Source organism: Eurosta solidaginis, chromosome 5 (assembly GCF_040869045.1).
Source record: "Eurosta solidaginis isolate ZX-2024a chromosome 5, ASM4086904v1, whole genome shotgun sequence".
NCBI classification, from domain to species: Eukaryota; Metazoa; Arthropoda; class Insecta; order Diptera; family Tephritidae; genus Eurosta; species Eurosta solidaginis.
In genome coordinates, this window is record NC_090323.1 from 267,880,613 (window position 1) to 267,907,868 (window position 27,256).

A 27,256-nucleotide genomic window follows, 5' to 3' on the forward strand; every position below is an offset into this window, starting at 1 on the left:
AATAAAAGAGAAATGTGAAATTTTGACAGATCTAGTTCCTAGGGATGGAACAAATGTAAACGAGCAGATAATCTTTTGAGGATTTATTGCAGATTAGTGCATGTGTGAACATGATCTTAACCCTCGATGCACTGCGACACTTGTTTAGATATATTGTGCTTCAAGCTTTTTACTCCATATCACAAAAGGATTAAGAATCACGCCACCTAGATGGGAGACTCTCTGCCTTGCCAGAGCGACGCATTTGCAAAGAATGCGAACCGGCGTTTCAACCTCCAGCTCACAAAAGCTATACATCGGATAGATTTAACTTACTAAGGCGATATCGTAGACCACAGTATCCCATATAGTACCCAGTGAGAGTTCGTAGGTCCTCCCTGCTTAGATTAATGAGTTTGGTTGATACTCTCGTCGTTGGAAAAACAATTGGGGCGTCTTTGCCCTGGACATTCAATTCAGTGTTGTCTGAACTCCTTTGTTGTTCAAAGAAAGGCTCTGGATAATAGAGTGCCGCTATAGCACCCTGCTTGGCAGAATAACCTGCCTATTAATTACATTTATGTCCTTAATGCCCGGAAACCCACCCTAACAAACCTTTTGTTTTTGGCTCCCAGATCATTTAGGACTGGAATGCATTGGTCCACTAGCTTAGAAGTAATTGTGTAGAACTAAGACGCACGCAAGGCTTCTTGGCTGTTTGACATAATGAGGATACTCTCCGCGGATAAGCCTGTTCATAGGCATTCTCTACTGTTAACCTCTATTGCATGGATTTCTGCCTGAAAAAAATACAGGATTGGGCGTTTACGAGAAAAAAAAAAAAACTGATATAGGCGGTCTTCAAACGAATTCTGAGCTAGAGTGATATTTTTTCGGATGCCTATATAGATAAGGTTAAGTATATTATACTTGTTATATAGAGCCGGTGGTAAATATTAATTATGTAAATCGTAAAAATACGAACATATAAAAAAATGAAATACTAAACAAAATAATATAATTTTATTACAATAAAGAACAATTACCAAATACTAATTATATTAATTTGCCACTAACTAATTAGTATGTTTTTCTATGATTATTTGTTATTTATCATTTTTGTTTAGTTATTTATAAACATTTATTGTTTAACTTTTTTGTCTTTAATTATTATACATGTGAATATTATAATAATAGAATGAATTAATTTAGTTGTTTATTTTTATTTTACGTATTATTTTCGTTACTAACCTAACAGTAATAGGGTTGCTCTTAGCACATACATATATATATCTGTACATAAATACGAGTTCGAACATAACATTATTTATGGGCCCACTAGTGTGCATGGAGTTGTACAAATAAACGCATATATAACCATTTTTTTAATACGCTTTCCTATTTATAAAGTATATTTCTAGTGTTATATACGAACATACATAAATTGCTATGCTTCTTTAACTTATTTATTTATTTTTTACATTTGCATTGCTTATTTTAATTTATTTTTTATGTATTACATACTTTTAAAAGCTTAATTCCCATTATTATTTTAATTTCCTTCTATGTATGTATGATGAAATGCTTAAACTGTGCTTTATTTCTCGCAGTGCATTTTTGAGCTCTAAAAAAGTTGCATATTTTTTGGCGCACCGAATTCTAAAGTCTTGTTTTTTAGACCGTACAAAATGTTATAACAGTTCAGACTCAGCAAAGGTTTGACTCCTTGGTTGAGTAGAGAACAACGTGCAACCTTAGTTTTAATTCGCGCTAAAAAAATAGGACCAGTAATCTTTTTACTTTGGTCGTTTTTTCGGAGGCAACAAGAATTTTAGTGCTAAATAGACTTATTTTTTTTTGCGTCGGCGCTTTTGGTGAAGTGAATTTATTTTTATTTTTTATATATTTTGTAACACCCTAATGTAAACGTTGTAATACAACGGAGTATACACAGGCCGACATAATTTTAGACTCACAAGTGACCCTATAATTTTTTAAAGACCTTTGATACGTCGAATCTGAATTTTATTCTAGATTTTTTAAACTGGATTTGGTTTTCGAGATATTTGTAATTGAATGTACACAAAAATTATTATTTTCGTGATTTTAACTTAAAAGGATCGTGGAGAAATAATAAAAAAAAATGTTTCAAGAGTAAAAAAAATTCGTTTATGCACTGTGAAACGTCCAAAAAATTAGCGGTGGTTTGATTTCTCCAAACCTGACCCTTTCAATTCAAAGTAAGTAGGTCCCAAAGCACACGAATAGTGTTTGAAACATAAGCTCCGATATGGATTCCTCTTATATATCCCGTTAAAACCTTGGTGTATGGATTTTGTATTAATTTTATTTTCGTCCTTACTTTTGATCCCTTTTATAAATCAAATAAAAAAAAATAAATAAATAGAAGGCGCGATAACCTTCTAAGAAGTTTTAGGCAGAGCTTAATTTTGTCATATAATTTTCAAAAAAAAAAAAAAAAAAATTATCAATTTCAACACCTTATGAAAGTGTGAATAAATTTCGTTCTTAAGTTTTTCTCATGCAACTAAAATTGATTGCCAAATTGATCTAACAAGGCGTTGATCAAGGTGAATCAATACTTTTAAAATCTAGTTTTAAATCTGATTTTTTGGAGCTACTGCGATAGATTGCGAAATTAATCAATGATAGCACCTGATTAAAAGTGTTAATTATATTGGCTCATGCAAATGGAAATGGTTATAAAATTGTTTGGCAAATACTTAGATAAATATAACATAAACGGGCGGATAAAAATGTTTGACACCAAATATTTCCATGCATCTTGAATTGATTACAAAATCAAGAAATTATTCAAGTTGTACCATGCAACTGATATTGATTACAAAATTGATCGGAAAATTGGTCAATGTGTACCACTCATAAAAGGTTGAATAAATTTGCTTGAAAGCGATTTTTCTCATGATTATAAAATTGACCTCAATACATTTTTTTACAACAATTAAAATTCGAAGCCATTCTTGCAGATTCTTAAAGAAAACTCTTTTTTTGTGGCGAAACTACGAAGGTGTTTTTTGTACCATTTTATAAAAATATTTCGAAAACCAGAAATAATTTAAAGAAATTTACTCGATATGCATGTTTGGCAAATCGAGGACGTTTAGAAAGTATGAGCTAATATTTTGCTACGAACTTTTTTTAAGCCCTGTGTGTGAATTTTATGACATTTGATTCTATGATTAAAAAGTATGTGAATTTCAGTTCTAATATTTTCTAACGTTTATATATGATTTGGAAAAATTTATTTTAACTACATATTTTCGTGCATAATCTTTCGATTTAAGCCTATTATGTTATGTACATATGTATATGTATAGTTTTTGTGCAGGTTGCGGTATATTTTGTTGTTGTTGTTGTACTGATATTAGCTTTACAGCGTAATACAACATTACAAATCTATACGTATTACATAATTACTCGATCCTATTATAATTACAGGCCCATAATTAGAAATACTTTTACGAAGTGGTTTTGCCGACTGCTGCTCAGCAGATATCAAATTGTTAAAAGTCGACTCCAAGTCAATGATAATCATGATAGGGCATAAAGCACTGTTACAACAACAACATTACGACATGATAGAGTTTACGATTTCTTCTCGAACACGACCGAGATTTTCGAGACCCGAGAAATCGAGAACTCGACTTCTCGCAAGATTCTCGAATCTCGAAATACTCGTAATAGTCGCGAGCTTCTCGATTTTCAATTCCGTCGCTGCATTGGCAGTATTCTATACTTTTCGGTGTTTTAGATTTGTGGTTTTGTGGACATTTTCACTTGTGCTCCAGAAGAAATCTTAAGCTCTATATAAAACAGCCAATTAATCGATTAAATTGAATGCCGAGAAGCTCGCGGGCCTTACGAGTAATTCGAGAATCTCGCGAGAAGGCGTGACTCGCGAGAAATCTCTTCTCGAGCAAGTTCGAGAAATCGTAAGCTCTAGTACATGCTTATTAAATCACATAAAAGGAACAATACGATCACAATTTTTTTTTTTTTGTCTTGGATACTAGATGTGATCCTTTTTCGTTATCATCTATTGGGCTATTCACAAGAGTCTCGTATTCATTGTAAAGTTTTAAGTATTTAGTAGTTGCCATGGTTTCCAATATAACATTTAATTGAAACATAGCATTAAGAGATCTCGTGAATCGTCTATAAACTTTCAGCACTTCAGATTTCTTTGCCTATATTCATTTAACTCTTGGATAATTTTTTTTACGGTTGTGAGAAAGGAAGAGAAAAATGATTGTGTGATGTACAACGGTTTCGTAGTTGGCAACATATGCGATATTCCTTTGTAACCGTGCATTAAAATAATGGACTAGATTTGTTAAAATCTAGCCATAGAATCTCTCTTTTAAATTAATAATTACACTGAACATTTATTTCTAAATTGAGCTGCCTATACGTATGTACATTAATGACCATATGTTCATGATACATATATAAGTATGTAGTAAGTATGCGGGTACGGCAATTTTATGTTGCTTTTCGAGCAAAACCTGTATTTAATAAGGCTAGATTCTCTAAATTGGCTTGAATTGTTTGGCTAAAGCTTGAGCGCCCGAAATTATGCTATACATACTCTACACAGCTAGCATTTCTAAATACAGGACATTTTAGACACGCTTTGCATGCTTCGCAGTTTTATAGCAATCTATTTTAGCTACTTAAGTTTTCTTATTCTACGAAATTTTAGTATATATGTAAGTATGAAAAACCTGTACGATGGCGTTAATTCTCTATATACTTTTAAAGAGTTTCAAATTCTGTCATACATTCATTTCAATTCCAGCATATGTATAATCGGACGTACGACGCATTCCGTCGATACGCTTGCGCATAAACATACATTTCTATATATCTAAACATATAGTACATTTACATGTGAATACTTAAAATTAATTGTTAGTTAATTTAATTGTTTTTGTTTTCCGTTTTACTTTATCGTTTTTTTTATAAATTAATTATATATATGTATATATGTATCTCTAACGTAACACAAATTTCGCTTGCATGCCCATTTCATTCATTTTTATTGGCTCGTTGCTTTTAATTGCAACAATTTTGTGCTTTGATGTGCGTTTAGCTTCTACTTCTCAAGCGTGTAGTAATTGTGACTAGTAGTGCTGCGCTGGCTATGAATATGCTCATCCACCGATGGCTCGCGAACGTCGCCGTCGCAGAGCCTACTCGTGTCTCAATGTCATCGCTGATTTCGGTTGGACTCAATGGCTCGAATGGCGATGAAGTTGCACCTGTGAAATGCATTAAAAGGAAATAAAATTTTTGCAACGAACTTTTCACTTTTGTGTTTTTATCTTACCATCCCCGGAACCATCACCAGAACCATTCTGATTGCCGTATTCTTCATCATCCATATCGTCAGGCATGTGACCGGAGCCCTCCTCGTCATGGCGCGCCATATCGCTTTGTATATCGGAATAAGAGCGTGTTGTGGATGGTACCTGTGGGGGTTTTGTATAAAAAGAAAGAATTTATTAGAACGCATAGGAAGAGTTGATCAAAAAAACTGATTCAACCCATTTAAAAAGTGCTGCCATTGATAAATTTTCCAATTAATTTCATTAGCGTAATGGAATGGTAAATGGGGTGTTACGTTAGGTATAACTGGTCGGACCATGAGAACCTGAATGGCATTGCTCAATTTTATAGAATTTTATTAATTTCAGTTGCATGAGTCGCAAACAATTGATGCACCCGTTTACATTGAACGATTTTTTTTTTAATTATTTGAAATAATAAAACGTCACTAAGAAGGAAAAAAATTTAATTGAATTTTAAATTGAACCTAAAGGAACTGCAAAACTTCGCCCGTCAGTTATGCAATAAATTTACACTTTTTCGCAATATTAATCGGTATTGAATAACCTGCAACGCATCGTTGCACCAATCAAAAAATATAGTTGATTCTAAAGTTAACTATTACTACCTACCAACTATATTGCATGCAATTATCTCACGTCCGTTTACAAAGTTCAATTTTCAGAAATTGATTGGGAAATCGTTTCGGCGTAAATGGCCTTTGAAAATTATTTTAATAATGAAAGATAGAATTTTGAATAAAATTAAAAAAAAATTAAAAGATCCGTACATAAGGGAAATTCTCTAACTCTCCACTATATTCCACGTTTTCTAGACCATATATGCAACACTCTGGGAACATACCACATGCGCAATAATTTTCTTTCGATCTGAATCTGAATTTAGCGCCAAAAGTAAAATAAAAAATCTTACAAATTTTCTATTCAAATATACGTGGGTTTGAGTATAAAAAATGTTGAATCGTAAACAATTTTTCGCAAATCTGCTTTGCTGTTACATGTAGAAAACTTTTGGCGCTTAAACGAAAAATTTTCTACGTTTTCTTTGGATTTTAGACAAAGAGAATATCCCTTTGATTTTCTCTGAGTGCAAAAATTTATCAACAAAATTTCATTGTATCAGTTTTTATGTGTGTTGAAATGTATGTAAATCAATCCAATCAAAGAAAAATTGAATTGATTCACAAATTGACTGCCCACTTAAATAGATCAATGTCACCATCTTCAACAAAACTTAAAGGCTTTGAGCTCGATTCGAACCCGCGATCTTACAAAACTTGAATAAATTTCCTGCAAAAAGCTTACCGCTGTTCCAATATTCTTGCGCACTTTAATCAACTTATCCACCAATTCATTCAGCTTCGTTGACTGCGAATTCGATTGCAGCGGTACTTCGGGATTATAACGTTGTGTATCAACGCCTTGAGTCATTACTAATTGCGTATAATCACCAACACGATCGCCTGTCCAGCAGTTATGATCATTATGTTGTATGTCATCATCTTCGCACACACTGTACATAAAATAAAGAAGGAAAAATAAAAATTTAGAAAACAGAAAACACAAAATTTGTATAATTTTCAAAATTTTCTCCGCTGTCATTTAATTTTACTAGAATTTTTCGAAAAATAAAGATCTATTTCAATTGTTCGTGTCGTCGAAATTTTTCTTTAAAAAATCCCTAAATCCCTAAATCCCAAATGTTGACATCATTCGTACGTGGCACTCGCGATTCCATACATGCAGTCTTTCGTCCAAAAATATCGCCTCCAATGAAAGGGGTAAGCCTTTTGCATATTTTTTTTGAAAAGCATACTAATCGATTTCATTAATCCTACATAGCCTCAAATGTCTATGTCCAACAAGGAGATGTTCTTTAATGTCATATTTTTTGGCGCAGCTATATTTGCGCCACTCTATTACACTTTATTACGCGATATTTTACGTAAGATTCGTAGTGTAAATTATAAAATAGTGCGTGTAAGAAATTAACTTTCTTACCATGATTCTGTAATCCGTGGTTTGTAACAATAATAAAAAAGTATGTAGTAATGGGTTTTTTAAAAACCAATCTAATCTGTATTTTATTTACAACAACAAAAATGCTATACTCACTTGTTGACGATGTTTGAATAGAATTCTTTGGATTTATCTATGGTAGATTGGAAGTGTAAGATTTCTGCATCTGGTGGTGTAGCCCATTTGATGTTATGCGGCGGCAAAGGACGTAGATCGCTTTCTGTTGTAAGGGAGGGTAATAACTTGGGGGTACCACATGTTTTCGTGACCTGCAAGGAAGAAAGGTAAAGAGCATTTTAAATCTTGCACTTTACTACCGATAGATCAATTGCAATGCACAAAATTACGCAGTGCTGTAAAGGCCTCATTCTATGTAATCAAGTTTTAATAAGGTAGGATACCTTATTCTACATAGCTGTGGCAAGATGAGATAACAACAGTAGAATTTTAATATTGTACACATACAAAAAAAAAGGACTAGTACATCGACTTTTTGTAGTTGTCACCTAGTTCTGCTCAGGCAAAATAATTTTCGCGTTTTTTAAACGGTTTTATTTAGCTTGACTTGACAGGCTGGTTGGCTGGCTGACACGAATTTTGTAATTGAAATTTAAGTAACTTCCCGATAAGCTACAAGCTTGAAACTTGGAATATAGTTCAGAAACCGATGACAATGCAATAATAAGGAAAAATCGCCACTAGGTGGCACAAGGATCGAGATATTCACAAAAATCGTATTTGTGGTCCGATTTGGCTCATATTTGGAACACATAATACATACAAGACTAGAAAGTGACCTATGAAAAAAATCGCCGCTAGGTGGCGCAAGGATCGATATATTCACAAAAATCGTATTTGTGGTCCGATTTGGCTCATATTTGGAACGCATAATACATACACGAATAGAAAGCGATATATGAAAAAAATCGACGCTAGGTGGCGCAAGGATCGAGATATTCAAAAAAATCGTATTTGTGGTCCGATTTGGCTAATATTTGGAAAACATAATATATACAAGAATAGAAAGCGACCTATGGAAAGAAATCGCCGCTAGGTGGCGCAAATATCGAGATATTCAAAAAAATTGTATTTGTGGTCCGATTTGGTCCATATTTGGAACACATAATACATACATGAATAGAAAGCGACCTATGACGTCCGATTTGGCTCATATTTGGAACAAATATTACATACAAGAATAGCAAGCGACCTATGAAAAAAAATCGCCGCTAGGTGGCGCAAATATCGAGATATTCAAAAAAATCGTATTTGTGGTCCGATTTGGGCCATATTTGGAACAAATATTACATACAGTCCGGTAGAAGTGACACCAAAATATTTTGGAGTTGGAGGAGGGACAAGTATACGTGGCGCAGAGTCGAGTAAAGTCTTTGGAAGAATTATGTATTGAGGACTTAGATTGTAACAAATTGTCAGGAAAGAGTTCTTGTAGTAATGAGTCACTAAACGAACTAAATAGAATAAGAAATAATAGGCAATTAATAAAACCTAAAAACTTGAAAATAGAATAATTAAAAAAATTTTTTTAAGTTAAACGGTTTTGTTGAAAACAATACTAACATGAAATAATAATAATACTAAACGCTAGAAAATAGTTAGGTAGGTCCTAGGTACTAGTCATCACACTCCTCATCAATCTAGGGCGTTGATCAGACAATTAAATAAAAGCGTTGGACGCGTCAAATTTCTATTGATAGTCATATATAACACCAACTGAACCTTAATCAGGTTATGCTACGCCTTACATTTTTAGAAATCTCATGCGCCCAACGCTTTTATTTAATTGTCTGATCAACGCCCTAGATTGATGAGGAGTGTGATGACTAGTACCTAGGACCTACCTAATTACTTTCTAGCGTTTATTATTATTATTATTTAATGTAAGTATTGTTTTCAATATTACCGTTTAACTTGAAACATTTTTTCAAATTATTTTATTTTATAAAAGCATAATAAAATTAATATAAACTAAAGTTGAAGATCATACGCGAAAATTCAAAATCTTTAGTAAAATTAAAAATTTTTAGAATTTGCAGTTTTGTAAATCATTGAGTTTAAGTGCAACAAAGTGTGAATCTTACTTACTTAATTGCCGTTTAAAGGGAAACATGGTGATTGGATTGCTTTTTTTTACGCAAAATATAACTTTAGAAAAAACTTTGTAAAACGGGTGTGACACCTACCATATTAAGTAGAAGAAAATGAAAAAGTTATGCGGGGCGAAATCAAAAGCCCTTAGAATTATGGCAGGAATACTGTTCGTGGTATTACATATATAAATAAATTAGTGGTACCCGACAGATGATGTTCTGGGGCACCCTGGTCCACATTTTGGTCGATATCTCGAACACGCCTTCACATATACAACTAAGGGCCACCCCTTTTTAAAACCCTTATTAATACCTTTAATTTGATACCCATATCGCACAAACATATTCTACAGTCACCCCTGGTCCACCTTTATGGCGATATACTCTTTAATACCTTTCATGTGATACCCATGTCATACAAACACATTCCAGGCTTACCCTAGGCTCAATTTCCTACATGGTGATTTTCCTTTATTTGACAAAGTCCTTTATTTGACTTCACCCTTGGTCTACAATTTCGGACTCTTATCGGACTCATAATTAAGAGCGCTTCGAAAATATTTCAGGGGTGATTTACAGAAAAAGGATAAAGAAATGCGTGCAAATTTAACCAAATTTTCACATTTAAAAAAAAAAAAATTCAAATAAAACGAATTGATAACTTAAGAAAGATAGCAAAGGCAAGTTGGTCCACTTTTTAATATTACCATTTGTATGTATCCATGGAAAAGACAATTTTGTCTCCAAAGCTCTCAGCTGAGTATGTGATGTTCGTTTACACCCGAACTTTGCCTTAACTTGTTCTTATTTAAATATCTCAATTAATTGTAATCGCCGCCCGCCATTCATCAACCCCATCAGCATTTATCAATTCACATGAGCCACACAAAAGCACTTAAGTTTTTATGATTGAGCACATTTTATGAAATTACACAAAGATAATGTAAACAAAAATTATAAATTTAATTCAAACTTGACATTCAGACAATCGACCTAAATGAGAAAAAACAACGAAAACAAAGGATGACCACAATTCAAGGCTCAAGTGTAGGTTTGTGCTTATGAGTACAGGAAATATTCTGGATCTTCGCTCATGCAACTGAACTTGAATGATTAAACTGAATGCAGTTTAAGTGTTAAGTGTCAGATGACAAAACTGCCTGCACTACGGTGAGGCATCTACCTCATTTTACGCTATCCATGCACGACATTGTATCTGACAAGATACGTGTAGTTTTGTACCTACATATATACATACCGCACATCTACATATAAAGGGAGCTATGTAAACAATCTGAAATTTTTTTTTAGACGGTCGGCATCGATGTTGGATGTTTCCTTAACAAAGTCGAATACGTCCGGATACTGAAATGCATGCTTCGTTTTCGCAAAGGCTGGACGGCCAAGCATTCAGTGACTCGATGATTCCACCTCGTCGTTCTTCATACATAGGGGCTGTACAGGATATTAAGGCACGCCGCGTGCATTCCCATTGTGCAGTGCTGTGTTAGAACTCCATTTACTATGGATAAATTAAGTTTACTAAACGCTAAGCTTGCTAACTGCTTGGAGTCAACAACGGCAAAGAACGGCTTCGATACCTAGCAAGAGGAGTCAGCCCAGTTTTGTATATCACCCATATCGACGTTGGATATATTCCCTGCAGAGTCTAAAACGCTCCGGCCGTGAAAATTACGTTTCCATCTCGTCATCCCATTACGCATTGAGCACTGCTTTAATAACACTCCAACTACCATTAACCGCCAACCGCTTGGTGACAACAATAACAGTCAGAAAGAACTCGAAATGTGGAAAGAGAAGGAGTCAGCCCAACGTGTGGTTAGTTAGCTGTCTAGAAGCAGAGAGCAAGTGGCGAGAGGCTTTCGAAGTCTTTACTCAAAAGCCTGATCTGGGAAAGAGATTAGCGTGAAAGTTGCCACGTAAGTCCTTATGCCCTGTCACCCAGATATGTTTGATCAAAAAGTAGTTCGATGCCACTGAGAGTGAGGTCAAGCATTTTTAATAGCGGCAGCCTCCACCTGAAATATGCCACCTACATTTTCGGCTGACACCGAGCCCCCTTCTCCCTTGATCCATCTATGAAGAGGAGCTCCCGAATATTGCCCTATGGTAATTCCTCACCCCATTCATCTCTTAAGGGAGTACGAGTGCTGATCTAGCATCATGGGTAAAACGGACGCACCGTAGTCTGCTCAACAAGGGATGAGCATAAAGCCGGTCTGGGTGCTCGTCTAAATTCAGGGATATTGTACCTAGTTTAACTATGGTTGACGAGTAATCCATCTGATTAAAACTGCATCCAGAAACCCCTGATCCTCATTTGCTCTTCGGGGAGTGACTTTATCGCTACAGCAACAACAACAGCAACAACCCAGAGCTATCCTTCATAAAGTTGTCACCAGTGACCGTTCTGCGACTGCGCAGTCTGCTACTTAATTATTCCAGAATTGATTCGACTCCAGTGCTAGTACAGCTCATTCAATGTTCGCTTCAAGGTAAATTTATGATCACATTGAAGCTGTAGCCGTGGTACTTATGTACACTCAGAAAACAAGATTTCCTAACAAACATTTCTTTAAATTGAGAAAAATTTCAATGTAATGAGTAAGAATTTCTTATTTTTGTATTAAACTTTTCATTAATTTGAGGAAACATTTTTTTTGAATTTTTTCAATCAATAATACTTGTCTTCCTAGGGTTCGGAACCGTACTACATAAAAATATCCGATATCGTATCAAGATTCAGGTCCCTATATAAAAGAATATGTAAACGCCACAGAGTTTGGCATTAAGAATATAGAATTCCTCTCTAGCTACATGAAATTCCAAAAGCCACCGGGTGCCACTTAAACTAAAAATTCCACTGAATCATATGAATTTATTTAAACAAAACGGATAAATGTGCAAACAATGTACTACTGTTCCAAATGTAAATCCGCTGTGCCATTAAAGAAAACTTTTTTCGTGCAATTATTTTCAATTACAACAAAAATCACAAGCTAAACATTATCCAACTTTTCCATAACGATCTTCTCTCTCTCCCATCTCACCCATTTCACAGCGTTGCAATTTACCTCGAACGCTTTTTGTTGGCGTCGAAAAAGTAGTGGCACCGTGTGGCACCAAGTTAATGTGGATTAGTTTGAATTTTTTGTTACATGATGCATTTGTTTTGTTTGTTATACAGGCGCCATTGCCGAATGACGAAAGGTCAAATTTATGACGAACAATCAATCATCATTGTGGCACTCATAATTTATCAAAAAAAAAAAAAAAAAAAAAAAACAATAAATTTTCTAATAGAAGTCGCATAACGGAAGGTTAGAGAAGAAATTTGAATGTTTTCCATTAAGTATTTGATTAAGGCGGAAATGTGTTGAGAGTAAATGTATTTGCATAAGCAAACTCAAATAAAACAAGTAAGGAAGGCTAAGTTCGGGTGTAACCGAACATTACATACTCAGCTGAGAGCTTTGGAGACAAAATAAGGGAAAATAACCATGTAGGAAAATTAACCTAGGGTAACCCTGGAATGTGTTTGTATGACATGGGTATCAAATGGAAGGTATTAAAGAGTATTTTAGAAGGAAGTGGGCCATAGTTCTATAGGTGGGCGCCTTTTCGAGATATCGCCATAAAGGTGAATCAGTGGCCCTTAGTCATATCGTCCGATATCTCTCCTATCGCCAGTGGCAAAGACGCTTGAAGCCATTTTGCTCCTTTATTTCCAAGCACATTTGCAGCTAGCCCCTCATCAGCATGGCTTCAGAAAACTCCATAGCGCTACCTCCGCGCTAAATGTCATTAGCACCCAGATAAATTGCGGTTTGAATCAATATCCCCACCATAGAACAGTACTCGTAGCGTTAGACCTATCAAAAGCTTTTGATACGGTCAACCATGGCTCGTTACTGCAAGACCTGGAAGGGTCTACCCTTCCCCCATGTCTTAAAAGGTGGACCGCAAATTATCTGGGTGGTCGGCAGGCATCGGTGCAATTCAGAAACGAGACATCAAAACAAAGGAGAATTAAACAAGGGGTGCCACAGGGTGGTGTCCTATCCCCGCTTTTGTTTAATTTCTACATATCTAAGCTACCTTCACCACCGGAAGGAGTCACAATCGTTTCCTGCGCCGATGACTGCATAATAATGGCCACAGGCCCAGGCCCAGAGATCGATGAGCTATGCAATAAAATAAACGGCTATCTCCCTGATCTCTCCAGTTTTTTCGCCTCGCGAAACCTGGCATTGTCACCGACTAAATCTTCCGCGACCTTATTTACAACATGGACGCCCCAAATGTCGACCATATTGAACATCCACGTCGATGGCACTACGCTACCGACTGTCCTACACCCCAAAATCTTGGGTGTGACGTTTGATCAGGATCTACATTTTGGTGCGCACGCAACCGCAATTGTTCCAAGAATTCAGAGCCGTAATAAAATCCTCAAATCCCTTGCTGGCAGTACCTGGGGAAAAGATAAAGAAACGCTCTTGACCACATACAAAACAATTAGCCAGCCGATTACGTGCTACGCGTCACCCATATGGTCGCCAAGCCTAAAAACCACCCACTGGAAGAAACTACAGGCCTGCCAAAATACTGCTCTCAGAATCACCACGGGCTGTCTTCTTATGTCCCCAGAACACCATCTGCATAATGAGGCGAGAATACTCCCCATCAGGGAGAGAAATGAGATGCTGACCAAACAGTTTCTGTTGAATACCCAGAAACCTGGGCATCCCAACAGACATCTGATTGACGAACCAGCACCGCCTAGGGGCCTAAGGAGTCATCTCCGTAAGCATTTTGAGGAAATACGGCACCTGAGAACCCAGCCGTATGAAGCGGAAAAACACAAGCAGGTCCTTGGTGAACTCCATAGACAGGCGTCGGAACTTTATGCCGGGAATTGCCCGGTGAATTCAGTACTTGAAGAAAAATATCCAGAACTCGCAGAAGAGGAACGCATACTCCCCAGGGAAACGCGTGTCACTCTTGCTCAACTTCGTTCTGGATACTGTAACAGGTTAAACTCTTACCTATCCAGAATCAACCCCGACATACAAAATGTATGCCCTGCTTGCAATGTGTCCCCACATGACACCAACCATCTCTTTAATTGTAATGTGGAACCAACGCCTCTAACACCCCTTTCCTTATGGTCCACCCCTGTTGAAACGGCAAGTTTCCTTGGACTCCCGTTAGAGGATATTGATGACAATTTTTGATCGGTCGCGGCTATTAGGTGGGGCGAGCATTGCTACAACAACAACAACAACAACAGTGGCCCTTAGTAGTATATGTGAAGGCGTTTTCGAGATATCGACCAAAATGTGGACCAGGGTGACCCAGAATCACCATATTTCATCCCTTTCTTCGTATTTGGTATAGAATTATGGCATTCTTTAAATTTTTCGAAATATACGATATCGAAAAAGTGGGCGTGGTCATAGTCGGATTTCGCCTATTTTTAATACCAAGATAAAGTGGGTCGAGATAAGTACGCGAACTAAGTTTAGAAAAGATATATCGATTTTTGCTCAACTTATTGTGTTAACGGCCAAGAGGAAGGGCAGACAGTCGGCTGTGTATAAAAACTAGGCGTGGCTTCAACCGATTTCGCCCATTTTCACAGAAAACAGTTATCGGCGTAGAAGCTATGCCATCATATAATTTCACAAGGATTAGTAAATTTTTGTTCGACTTATGGCATTAAAAGTATTCTAGACAAAGTAAATGAAAAAGGGCGGAGCCACGCCCATTTTGAAATTTTCTTTTATTTTTGTATTTTGTCGTCCCATATCATTACTGGAGTTGAATGTTGACATAATTTACTTACATATATACTGTAAAGATATTTAATTTTTTGTTAAAATTTGACTTAAAAGTTTTTTTTTTTAAGTGGACGTGTTCGTCATCCAATTTAGCTATTTTTTATTTACCACACATATAGTAAGAGGTGTAACGTTCCTGCCAAATTTCATCATGATATCTTCAACGACTTCCAAATTACGGCTTGCAAAATTTTTAAATTACCTTCTTTTAAAAGTGGGCGGTGCCACGCCCATTGTCCAAAATTTTACAAATTTTCTATTCTGCGTCATAAGGTCAACCGACCTACCAAGTTTCATCGCTTTATCCGTCTTTGGTAATGAATTCTCGCACTTTTTGGGTTTTTCGAAATTTTCGATATCCAAAAAGTGGGCCTAGTTATAGTCCGATTTCGTTCATTTTAAATAGAGATCTGAGATGAGTGCCCAGGAACTTACATACCAGATTTCATTAAGATACCTCAAAATTTACTCAAGTTATCGTGTAAACGGCCGGACGGACATGGCTAAATGAATTTCTTTTTTCGCCCAGATCATTTTGATATATTGAAGTCTATATCTATCTCGATTAGTTTATGCCTTTACGGATTACCGTTATGCGAACAAAGTTAATATACTCTGTGAGCTCTCTCAGCTGAGTATAAGAAATAAAAACGAAAATAGTTACTAAAATCCTTAACGAATTAAAACAGGAAACTTTGGCCGAAAGCGAAGAAGAAAGCGGTGAAAGAACATATCGTATAAAAAATTTTCACTATGAATTTAATTAAATCGATCTGGATTTCATTCACATTCTTCCTCCTTCAGACTTTTTTGGGTCAATTCAGATTTTTTGGTCAAAATGTAGAAAAACAAACAATGGAGAGGAGAATCAGTAAAGGAGGAAAAGCATTTGCTCCACTTCCATATTTGCACTTAAGGTAAGCTAAACGTGGTAGTGAAAAAAGAAAATCAATTTTTTCGGCACTCACCAAATATGTGCTCCATATATGTATGTATGTTTGTATGTAAGGATGTATCTGCACCTATAGGAAGCATTAATTTAACTGGCAAATTAAAAAAATATTGGCCAAGCAGTAGATTTAATAAAGGCAAGCAACAACAAATCGATATGGTGGTCAAGAGGTTTCAAAACAATTGAACAAAGGTAGATACGTACTCATATATGTACATACATACGTTATTAGGGTAGTCCTAATAAATAAAATAAACGGTTTCGTTCCAGTTTCACCCCTTCAGATGATAGTACTTAAAAATATCATATATAACTTTTGGTGTAGATTTGAGACGTTTAAGAGTTTAAGTTAAAGCTAAAATTTTACTGTATTCCAATATTAACTTTCAACTTTACAGTCTTCAATTGGGATCGAAATATATAATATGTGATATGACCTAGGTATTACCGGAAAAATCGGTTATTTGATTTATTTGGCCCAGCAAAGGCACCTAACTCTTCATCCGCATAACAGGCTTTTTGCATATTCGATGCAGCTGGATTTGAGAGGCTCCTAAAACTATGAATTACAGCCGCGATAAAATAAAAAAAGCTAGAGAAGTATCACTCAGGCAACCTGGAAAAGGCACAATCGAAAACGTAGTTACTAGCATAGAAATAATATTTTTTTAGTTACAACAACTCTAGACATGCCGGCGGCAGATTTCAAATGCCATGCCAACTACAGCGGGTTATTAGAGGCTACCTTAGCTATTGCGTACTCATATACCCTGGACTGAGGCCCATGAAAGTCGCACGCGGAGAAGTAAAAAAGCTTAGCCCTGAACTATGGAGCAACATGATATACAAGGTACAATGCGTAAGTTGGTTGATGGCTCCGAACTGTGGCCGAAAAAGAGAGTCATATCGTCCGATATCTCTCCTATTGCCAGTGGCCAAGATACTTGAAACTGTCTTGCATGGCTTAAGAAAATTGTATAGCACCGCAACCGCGCTAAACGCCAATAACACACAAATAAATTGCGGATTGAATCAAAACCCACTTCAGAGCAGTACTCAAAGCGCTAGATTTATCAAAAGCTTTTGACGCAGTCAACCACAGCACATTACTGCAAAATGGGCGTACACTTCCATCCAGTCTCAAAAGGAGGACCAAAAATTACCTATGTGGGTGGCAGGCATCAGTCCAGTTCAGGAACATGACATCAAAACCATGATTTGAAGAAGGTGTACCGTCCCCACTTTTATTTAATTTTTATATAACGAAGTTCCTCCACCCATCAGAAGGAGTTACAATTGTGCCGATGATAGCACGATAATGGCAACACGTGCTGCCCCTTTCCATTAATGAGCTCTGCTGTAAAATCAACAACTATCTCCTTATATCCAGTTTTTTCACCTCGCGAAATTTGGCACTATCACCGACCAAAACTTCGGCGACCTTATTTCAACATTGACTTCGACCACATTGGACATCTACTTGCTGCAAAGACAAAGAAACGCATAAATCTTCATAGCTACCTATAAAGCAATTGCCCATTCGCTTGTATGCAACACGTCTCCGAGCTTATAACAAACACACAGTAGGAAACTGCAGGCCTGCCAAAACACCGCGCTCAGAACTTCCACGGGATGTCTTCTTAGGTGCCCAGAGCTTCATCTGCACAGCGAGGCGAGACTACTCCCCATGACGTTGACAAACAAAATGCTGAACAAAAAGTTTCTGCTGAATACTCAGAAACTTGGAAATCCCTATAGACATCTTATTAAGTGACCATTCCTCCCTGGGGCATAAGCATTAATATGCGCCAGCACTATGAAGAAATCCGGCACACAAGACCTCAGCCGTTGAACCAGATGAGCATGAACAGGCTCTCAGACTTATCCACGATGGCTCAAAGTCCAAGAGCTGAAAATCGCAGTTGAAGAAAGCAGATTTGCGCTACTCTAGCAGAAACCCCATTTAACTGAGCTAATTGGAAACACCACAGAAACCCAAATTGTTCTACTGTTTCTATTAGGACTAAGTGGACTCTCAAACATACTTCCAAGTTTTTTCCTCAATATATATGTAGTTACTTATGTATATTTGTTTTCATTATATATACGAGCGGTTGTGGTGGACTCCGATTTATATGATAGTTAGCATTAAAACCAACCAAACCAATAAACGGATCCCACAACAGCGCTGATCAATTCCAAATATTCGAAATGAATATCAAACTTATTCACTTACCTTCATTTCTAGATTAGGTCCATTTTCCATCGCCCGCATAATTGTTTCTGATAATTTAATATCCAATTGTTTTATTGTTGTCACAATGCCACTGTCCGAACGAATGTGAGTTGTAACCAAATTTTGAATGGCATCTACAACATTGGACCAAGGGCTATCCAATACTCCAGCGTATTGAGCCGAGCAGCCGCTAAAGAAGTAAAGGAAGAAAAAAAGGAAAAGAGGTTACAATTAATAACATTACTTTGCCTTAGCAATCTAAACTCCCTATAAATTAGCTTTGTATGCACTTCGCTATTTAAATCTAAGTACGCAACTTACCGCAACACATTCATGCAATAGCTATAGCACGCTTTCACTTGCGTCTTCTGCAATCCATTACAACTTGGGCAATAGCTCATCTTAAGCAATTGCTTTTGGCAGGTATCAGTCAAATACATGGCATACAATTCATCGGTTTCGCTAAGCACCTCAGCGCTTTGTTGCAGGGAATTTAAAAAGATTGTCGCCGTTTGAACGCTCTGCAACAAATTGCGTTTGATCTCTTTTGGTATGCTGCCAAATGGTTGCAAATCTTCGAATGTGTGCTTCAAGCAATTGATATAATCCTCATGTAATTCACCGTAATTATCCTTGCTCAAGTGCACCGCTTGATGATAGGCGACCGGAAAGAGATTAACAAAGAATTTTTGTATAGCATCTTCCAGATTGCTTAGACTATTGCCGGGACCGGTGTAAACATTGTTGCTGTTTGCATTCCTCAAGTGGCTGTGTTTGTGTAGAAAGAAGTTAGGGAAATATACGATTAGTTAAAAAAAAAGATTGCAATTTAATTTAAAGTGGCAGATGGATTCAACAAATTCTTTGATTAGAAAATTTCAGCTTTCATTTAACTTACTTAATAATTTCAGAATAGAGCTGGTGGATCAATTCGCTTGATTGTGGTACCATGCGTCGGTAAACTTGGGAAAAAACCGCCAATGTTTTGTTCTCAGATTGTTCTGCAAGCTCTAGTACATGACCTGTAAATTGAAATATAAAAGATATTAAAGTAAGTTTGGAACTTTTGTGAAATTAATGAGCATCTGAATGTACCAAATAAATTCAAATATTTATTTACGAAGATAGTAGAGCTTACGATTTATCTCATTTATAAGAGAAAAATTTTTTCGCGAGTATCGGCTCTTACGAGATTCTAGAATCTCGATATACTCGTAAGGCAGTATTATATAAAACTTATGATTTCCTATCGCTTGTATTCGGGAATGTGCAATTCAAGGTTCGAGATATTTGCGAAAAGCCGAAACATTTCTGCTCGAACAAATTCGAGAAATCGGAAGATTAAAAATTATTCAAAAAATACACAAGTAAAAAGAGACAGAGTTCATATATGTACTACTGCAAATGCAGCGATTAAATTGAATGTCCAGAAGCAAGCAAGCGTTGCGAGTATTTCGAGATTCGAGAATCTTGTGAGAAAATTCTTGCAGTGTGAACATCAAAATTGGGTTGTTGCCAAATAAAAGTTGGTTACATACATCGGAAACTTTTTTTAAATACGTTGTGAAGAGAGAAATCAAAAAACTATCTTGCGAGGTCAAAGCGAATTAAGACCGTAAAATAATTTATCAATTTGTTGTTCTCCACTTGGACTCGAAAATATTTAATATCCGTGCCTAGTGCTCATTAATGCTGTAACTGTTTTACCAGCAGAAAATGTGCCCATACCTGGTTATTCAGTTTGTTTTGCTTGATTTTCGATCAGAGTGTATATATAAGATACATACATATATAAGATGGTTTGTAGACAAATCGGTTTCGACGTTGCGCCATCTTCAGTGCCATTTTTCGCTCGACGCTTTTCGTAGTTCACTTCGTGACGATGTGCAATTTTTATTTAGAGTGCAGATAAAACATCACAAAACAGGAAGGACAGTGTGTGTTGGATCGGGAGTGCGAGTACGCTAGTTAATACGCTTATAAGTATCTTTACATATTACGCCTATACGCTTACGACTTCTACTGCGACAATAGCTAAGTAAGTTTTCGACTACGAATATATTCAAGTTCCTATTACGCTTTTACGTTAGTACGCTGCTACGGAATTACGCCAATACGACATAACCGTTCTACGCTTGTCGGCGCTAAGATTTTACGCTGATAAGCTTTTACTGTAGTGAGAATTTGCACAAAAACGTTTTTCCACAGATACGCTTTCACGCTTTTACATTAGTATGCTTTAAGAAATTAACTTCTATCACGTGTACCTGAAGGTTCGAGGAGTAAAAAAAATATTTCCATGGGAATTGGATTCATATATGGAAAGGGACTGCCCAAACACGATACAAGTTCGGGTGAACTTCAGTGTGGACATCATAAAATACCTCGTCAAGCTGCTCAAGCTGCTCACGCTCTCTCTCGTTCCTTCTACTGGACCATCTAAGTAGGATTAGCTATACAAAAACAACAAGAACAAAAGTTCAATCATGGAAAGCGAAAAAAATAACATTATCCATGGTGCTCCATACTAAACAAAGAATAAGTACCAACCAAAACCCAAATGTTAATTATCGATCAAAGGAGTTAAAAGTCACCTTCATCTTATTGTCAGCTTCTTTCTTAAGAATTAGTGTGCCCCAAATCCTTTTCTGCTAATTAAGTATTAAGTTTGTGTATTACACAACGAAATCTTTGGCATTTTGGATATGAAGGCAATTTTGAACGCCTAAAAACCCATTAAACCCACAACACTCAATGTGCTATAACTATTTGGGTATTCAAAGTTTGCAAAGGTGAGATTTGTTTTCTAGCTAAAAGCATTGTGAAGTTTTGTGAGCTATTTCCGTTATATTGAGGTGTGTGTCTAACATGTTAATTGGGTGATGGAGGTAAATTGGGTACGGATGTGAATGAATAACTCAGAGGCAGCTAGCAATGACGATCTTATATGTTTGTGGCATGCTTTGTACATGTATGTATGTATGTTTGATGTGTGATTTTGTGACTGAATGTATACCGCGTGATTTATGCGGGATCACGGTTGGTTTTCAGCATGACAACCTTTTTTTATTACTCGCAACTTGAAAACAAGGCGTTATGCCACACAAAAAGATTGCGCGCTTGCCCATTGGCGGCACCTATGACTCATTACCAGCTATTTAATGTTTTTTAAACTTAGTTTTTCTAAACATTTTTTATGTGTGCAAATTCTATGAAATGCAAATGTTTATTTGTTTACTTTGTTGATAAATCATGTTGCCGAAATGATGAAGCAATAAAGATGCGATACATAAAATATGTTTTTTGCTCAAAACCCATAAGATTTTTTTGTATTTATTTTTGCAAATACTCAGATGTACGCATATAAGAAATTTATCAGCTTACGTTTGGCATAACAAACAAGTAAAACAAAAATAAATGAAAATCTGCATATACACGCATTTACGAAGCCGCGTTTAATTAAAGGACTGTGGAGAGCTCAGATCTTTGAGCCAAAGTTGTAGCCCTCATAAGAGGTGCCACCCGCACAGCAGCGATTCTGTTGATGCCTGCTGCGTTGGGATTCATAAGTGTCAGACAGTCGCTCCCATTATAAATGGAACAACAGAGTATCAAAATACTTTTCTAAATTCTTGTTGAAGTTTTTTTTTTTATAAAAAGATGAATGTTTGGAAATAAAGCAAACCCACGAAAATTTTTCAGATATTTCTAAAATGTTTACCAATATATGCAATTGTCAAATAATACAGATATGAAATACTTCGGTTAGCTTAAGCTAGGCACGGTGGACAGTGGTCGGTCTTATATGGAGTTGGTGGCCAAAAATACTTCCGGTAGAGGTATCAACGTGAAACTTTGGTCACGGCTATACAACTATGTGAGAATTATTTTATCAATAAAATTGGTGCCCATTCATTTCGAGCCACAACCATCCACTTTTACCGTATGCATACAAAAAGTATGTAGATGTGGGGGCAAAAGTGGTAAGATGTGTCCATCGCAAATACAATGTTTAAAAGGTTTAAATAAAGAAATTAAAGTTATTAAAAGATCTTGCATACATAACAATAACAAAACAACGAACAAACACCAAAGTTTACATTTGCATATCGTCGACTGGATAAAATAATGTCGTATGTTACATGTGAGTACATTTGACATACGACAATAATTTATCAGGTTGACGCTATCAGAAAACTGTCGCAAAACATAGTTAGTGACAGGAAGTGGCAACTGATATTAATACTTTAGAATCTATATACTATGACTAATAAATAATAAGCTATAAGTCCCAACGTGAGGATCGGTGAAGAACCCAACTAAAACTTTAGCTGAATTAAAATATTTGTGCAAATAAACACTAGTAAAGGCACTGGTGAAATTTTAATTAACAAAATAAACAAAAAAAAACACAACAAGCTAAAGAAGACACTAAAATTATTTCCAAATGAAGTCTTATGTATTATTAAATAAGATAATTGCGCTTTATTTTTAACTTGCTCACACTGTAAAAACCAACTAATACCATAACCTCACTTTTGAAGCTATTCTTAAAGAGTGTAATTCGAATACAACAAAACAAATATGCCTTTTAAAAGGCTGTTCTAATAAGAGATACTAAGGATACATTTGGTGGCAAACTTTTCACTTTGATTTTTTTATTTTTGGCCTATGGAACCGACCACTGTGCGGTGGTAGAAGCTCAAGATAAGCCTCATTTTGGATAAGACTTTCGGATATTCACTACTCGTTACTAAGTGATGCGACAATTCCACCTCAGTATCCCTCATACAAGTATGGTATTGTGAAATTGGTGAAGCCGTCTGATGGATGAGTCAAAGTACGTAAATCCTTCTAAACGTGTAAAGGGTTACGACATAAAGACACGCATCTGGAATGTTGGGGCCTTTAATGAAAAGGTGCAAATGCCCGGCTGGTAAATGCTTTCGTTAAGGCAAAATCTGACACCATTATGATCCAAGAGATGCGATTGACGAAACACGGAAATCTTTTAAGACCATAAAATAATGCGACATTTACTAAGTAATCATGCAGTTTCGGTATAGAATACGTAATATCAGCGAGAGAGACTTCGCCGCCAAGTACGCACATACGAGCACTGGCCCCGCCATGATATAAAATATATGCTTCGCGGCTTTAACAACAGGATGGACAAATAAGAGTATACTTGGCTGGGAAATTACAGCTTCCACGGCGAAACCTCTCCAAATGAATTGAGGCTGATTGATTCCACTCATCAAACAAAGTGGCTGCGCCCGGATCACTATCTGGTTGAAGAAAAAATTGGTGCTCACCTCTGTACGGCTAAAAGCGTGCAACAAAAAGACCGGCGAGAGCTAGACGTTGAGAGGCTGCAATCGAAAAAGACTTCCAATGATTTCGCAACTCGGTTCTCACACCTGTTTCTAAGAGGGCTAGTCAATCTGCAAGCAGTGCAAGCATATCTCCCTCAATTCAATTCATCTGACTTGCAGATCCCGTTCGGACTCGGCATAAAAAACAAAGGTACCGTCTGGCCAATTTGTAGGGAAAATTAAAAGGAGCACGACGCAAATTGGAAGAGAAGCTCGGCCTTAAATCTTGTTGGAGGTTATCGCGCCTTGCATTTATTTATTTATTCAATTAATTAACATCTTTTAAGACAATGAGCTTATTATTTTGACAGAAAATCGGCATACATACATACATGTATATACCTAACAAAATATTAAAAATCAATAGCGATAAAAAAATTGTATGTTCCATTTTTACTGTGAGTGACTGTACATATGCTACAAAATGCCAAAATTCGCTGCATTGATTGATCATCTGTTCGCTTTGAATTCTTTTTGTTTCCAATCGAAGAGCTTCGACCATGGCTGCTGTGCAATTTTTAAATCTGAAATGTGTACACCCAACATACGTTTGGCGTAAAGTTAATATGAGGCACCTTAACAAATACGTGTGTATTTGTGCATAAATGTGAATAAGGTTGGTCTGAAAGATTCAAACGAAATAATTTGTATGCCTTCAAACGGTCATACACAAAATGAAAAGTACGGAGACGGTTAGAGTGTGTTTCCATAGGGTAGTATGTACGTACCGCTGCACGAGTAGTCTTAACCGTATTCAGTTGAGAACAAAGTCACCTAAAGTATTACCAATTTTGGATATTAGATAAACAGAAAAATAATATAAACTTTTCCAGTCTACGTAGCGCTATCCGAACTTTGATTCTAATGCAATATTCCTTAACTGTCTTTAACCGGACCCATAATTTATATTTAATACTTTCGATCTATGTGTAGCCGTCTGAAAAGATAAGGCTGGAAACTACATAGCACTACCACCGCGCTAAACGCCATTAATACACAGAAAATGTCGGATGGAATCAAAGACCCCACCACAGAACAGTACTCGTAGCGATAGACTTATCAAAAGTTTTTGATACAGGCAGCCTATGCAGTTTATTCGCCTCGAGAAACCTCACATCGCCACCGACCAAATCTTAGGCGACTTTATTTACAACATTCACAAAACAAATATCGACCATATTGATGACATTACGCTACCGACTGTCTTACACCTAAAAATACTGGGTATGACGTACGATCAGGATCTACATTTTGGAGAGCATGCTTTCGCAATTGTACCTAAAATCCAGAGCCACAGTAACATCCTCAAATCTCTTGCCGTCCGCACTTGCGGTAAAGATAAGGAGACCGCTCATTACCACTTACAAAACAAATGGGCAGCCGCTTGCATGCTATGCGTCTCCGATATGGTCGCCATACTGGAAGAAAATACGGGCCTATCAAAACATCGCTATCAGAAATGCTATAGCTGTCTTATGTCCCCAGAGCCCATCCACACAGTGAGGCGAGAGTGCTCCCCATTAGGGAGAGAAATGAAATGCTGAACAAACAGTTTCTGTTGAATTCCCAGGAATCTGGGTATCCCGAGAAACATCTGATGGAGGAGGCTCTGCCTCCCAGGGTCTTAAGAAGTCATCTCTGCAAGTTCTACGAGGAAATACGGCACCTGTGAACTCAGCCGTATGTAGAAGAAAAACACAAAAAGGTCATCAGTGATATCCGAAAAGGCGTCGGACCTCTATGCCAGGAATTGCCCGGCGAACCCCGTTCTTAAAGTCAAATCCTGAATTTACAGAAAAAGAAAGCAACCTTCACAGGGAGACGCGCCTCACTCTGGCTCAATTTCGATCTGGATGCTGTACCCGCATATACTTATTGCATGTCCTGCTTGCAACTGTCCCCACAGGACACCAACCATCTTCTCAATTGCTAGGTGGAACCAACGCCACTAGCACCATCTCCCTCTGGTCCACCCCTGTTGAAACCGCAAGTTTCTTTGGATTACCGTTAGAGGATATTGATGACAATTTGTGAGATCTCGCACTTATTGGATGGGGCGAAGCAGTGCTAGAACATCAACAACAACAAAATAAGACTGAAATAATAATTCATTTGATTGTTAAGGATTACCCTAATGTAAATACCATAAAGTGCATGAATTGTAAGTCTCTTCTCAATGGTTGACGCATTGACTGGCACAAGACATATGTTTGATGGTTTGTCTGTCTGTCTTACAATCGGTTTACATGCAAATATCAATGTTTTGGCTGCTTGTACAAATCGATTTTTTATATTTTTATTATAGAATTTTATTTTTGTAGGTAAGTCCGTTTACGCCACGCAGTTGATTATCTACAGATGTTATTTTTATATTAATGATGTGCTGCCTGCTGTCCATATTTGGTGTCGTTGGGGGAGATTGTGAGGGGCGACAGTCGTATTATTTGCAATTTGTATTGTATTATTGCTAACGAGAAAATTATTATTTATGGATATTTACAGTGTGTCAAATACTGGATCATACAAGGTCTATTGGTTGGTCATATAAGATTTTCATGACACCACAAAGGTTGCCTACTGTCATTTCTGCTCTAGACGTTGGTAATTGTATGTACCAAATGCCAGCCAAACGTTAGCTGTCTGTACTACTGTGTCCTTGTTTGAGGGACAGAGTTGTATTATAACAAAGTTCTTCGTTCTTGATAAAGTTTTCCAGTGCGGTGACGCTATGGACACAGTTAGTCTTTGTGAAGTCCTCTAGCACCAGCCAGTTCACCGTAACCGAACCTGACAATGTGATCAACGGCCGTTGTATTCTAAAAGTAGTCTGCTGGCCTACCATACCAAAAGTGCCAGGTTGAAATGATGGGACACCAATTGTTATTGAATTTTTGCTTTTGTTCTCTTATGCTGCTGTTCTGACTAGCACTATAAAATAATTTTGCAAAATTGTTGTGCTAGGAAAATGTAATAAATACAAATAAAAACATAAAAAATAACCAAGAATATTTTTGAAAATGAAATCGCCTCTCGGCAGTCTTTTGGCATGATCTGTGAGTCTATTTCTGACATGAAAATTTTCTCAGCGAAATTTATCCGCTAAGCCTTTCGTAGTCGGCGTGAAACAGATTCATCCGCGGGAGGTAATCGCGACAAATAAATAATATTATTATTATGCATGCGTTTACATCCCAACCGCACTGTAAATATTGTCAGCTGCTCGATCAGCAAAGATGCCTAAATGGAGTGAGTGCCACAGCTGAGTCTGGGGCTGTGATGAGTCATGCGTCAAGAATTGTTTAGCATTGAAAACGTGTTGAATTGCAATTT

The 27,256-nt window shown here is 36.8% G+C and overlaps 1 protein-coding gene across 12 annotated transcripts in view; it reads right to left on the reverse strand.

The window, feature by feature from the left end:
* Positions 1 to 2,573: 2,573 nt before the first annotated feature.
* The window catches only part of dally (division abnormally delayed protein), a 398,607-nt gene continuing 373,924 nt past the window's right edge, over positions 2,574 to 27,256 (reverse strand). For all 12 annotated transcript variants that reach the window (XM_067790410.1, XM_067790409.1, XM_067790405.1 and 9 more), the window contains 7 exons: positions 19,450 to 19,573; positions 18,873 to 19,319; positions 18,552 to 18,741; positions 7,485 to 7,657; positions 6,675 to 6,882; positions 5,351 to 5,492; positions 2,574 to 5,282 (listed from right to left, as the gene is read on the reverse strand). In XM_067790410.1, the coding sequence (XP_067646511.1) occupies positions 5,110 to 5,282; positions 5,351 to 5,492; positions 6,675 to 6,882; positions 7,485 to 7,657; positions 18,552 to 18,741; positions 18,873 to 19,319; positions 19,450 to 19,573 (1,457 nt within the window). In that variant the 3' untranslated portion in view covers positions 2,574 to 5,109. The remainder of the gene's footprint in view (positions 5,283 to 5,350; positions 5,493 to 6,674; positions 6,883 to 7,484; positions 7,658 to 18,551; positions 18,742 to 18,872; positions 19,320 to 19,449; positions 19,574 to 27,256) is intronic.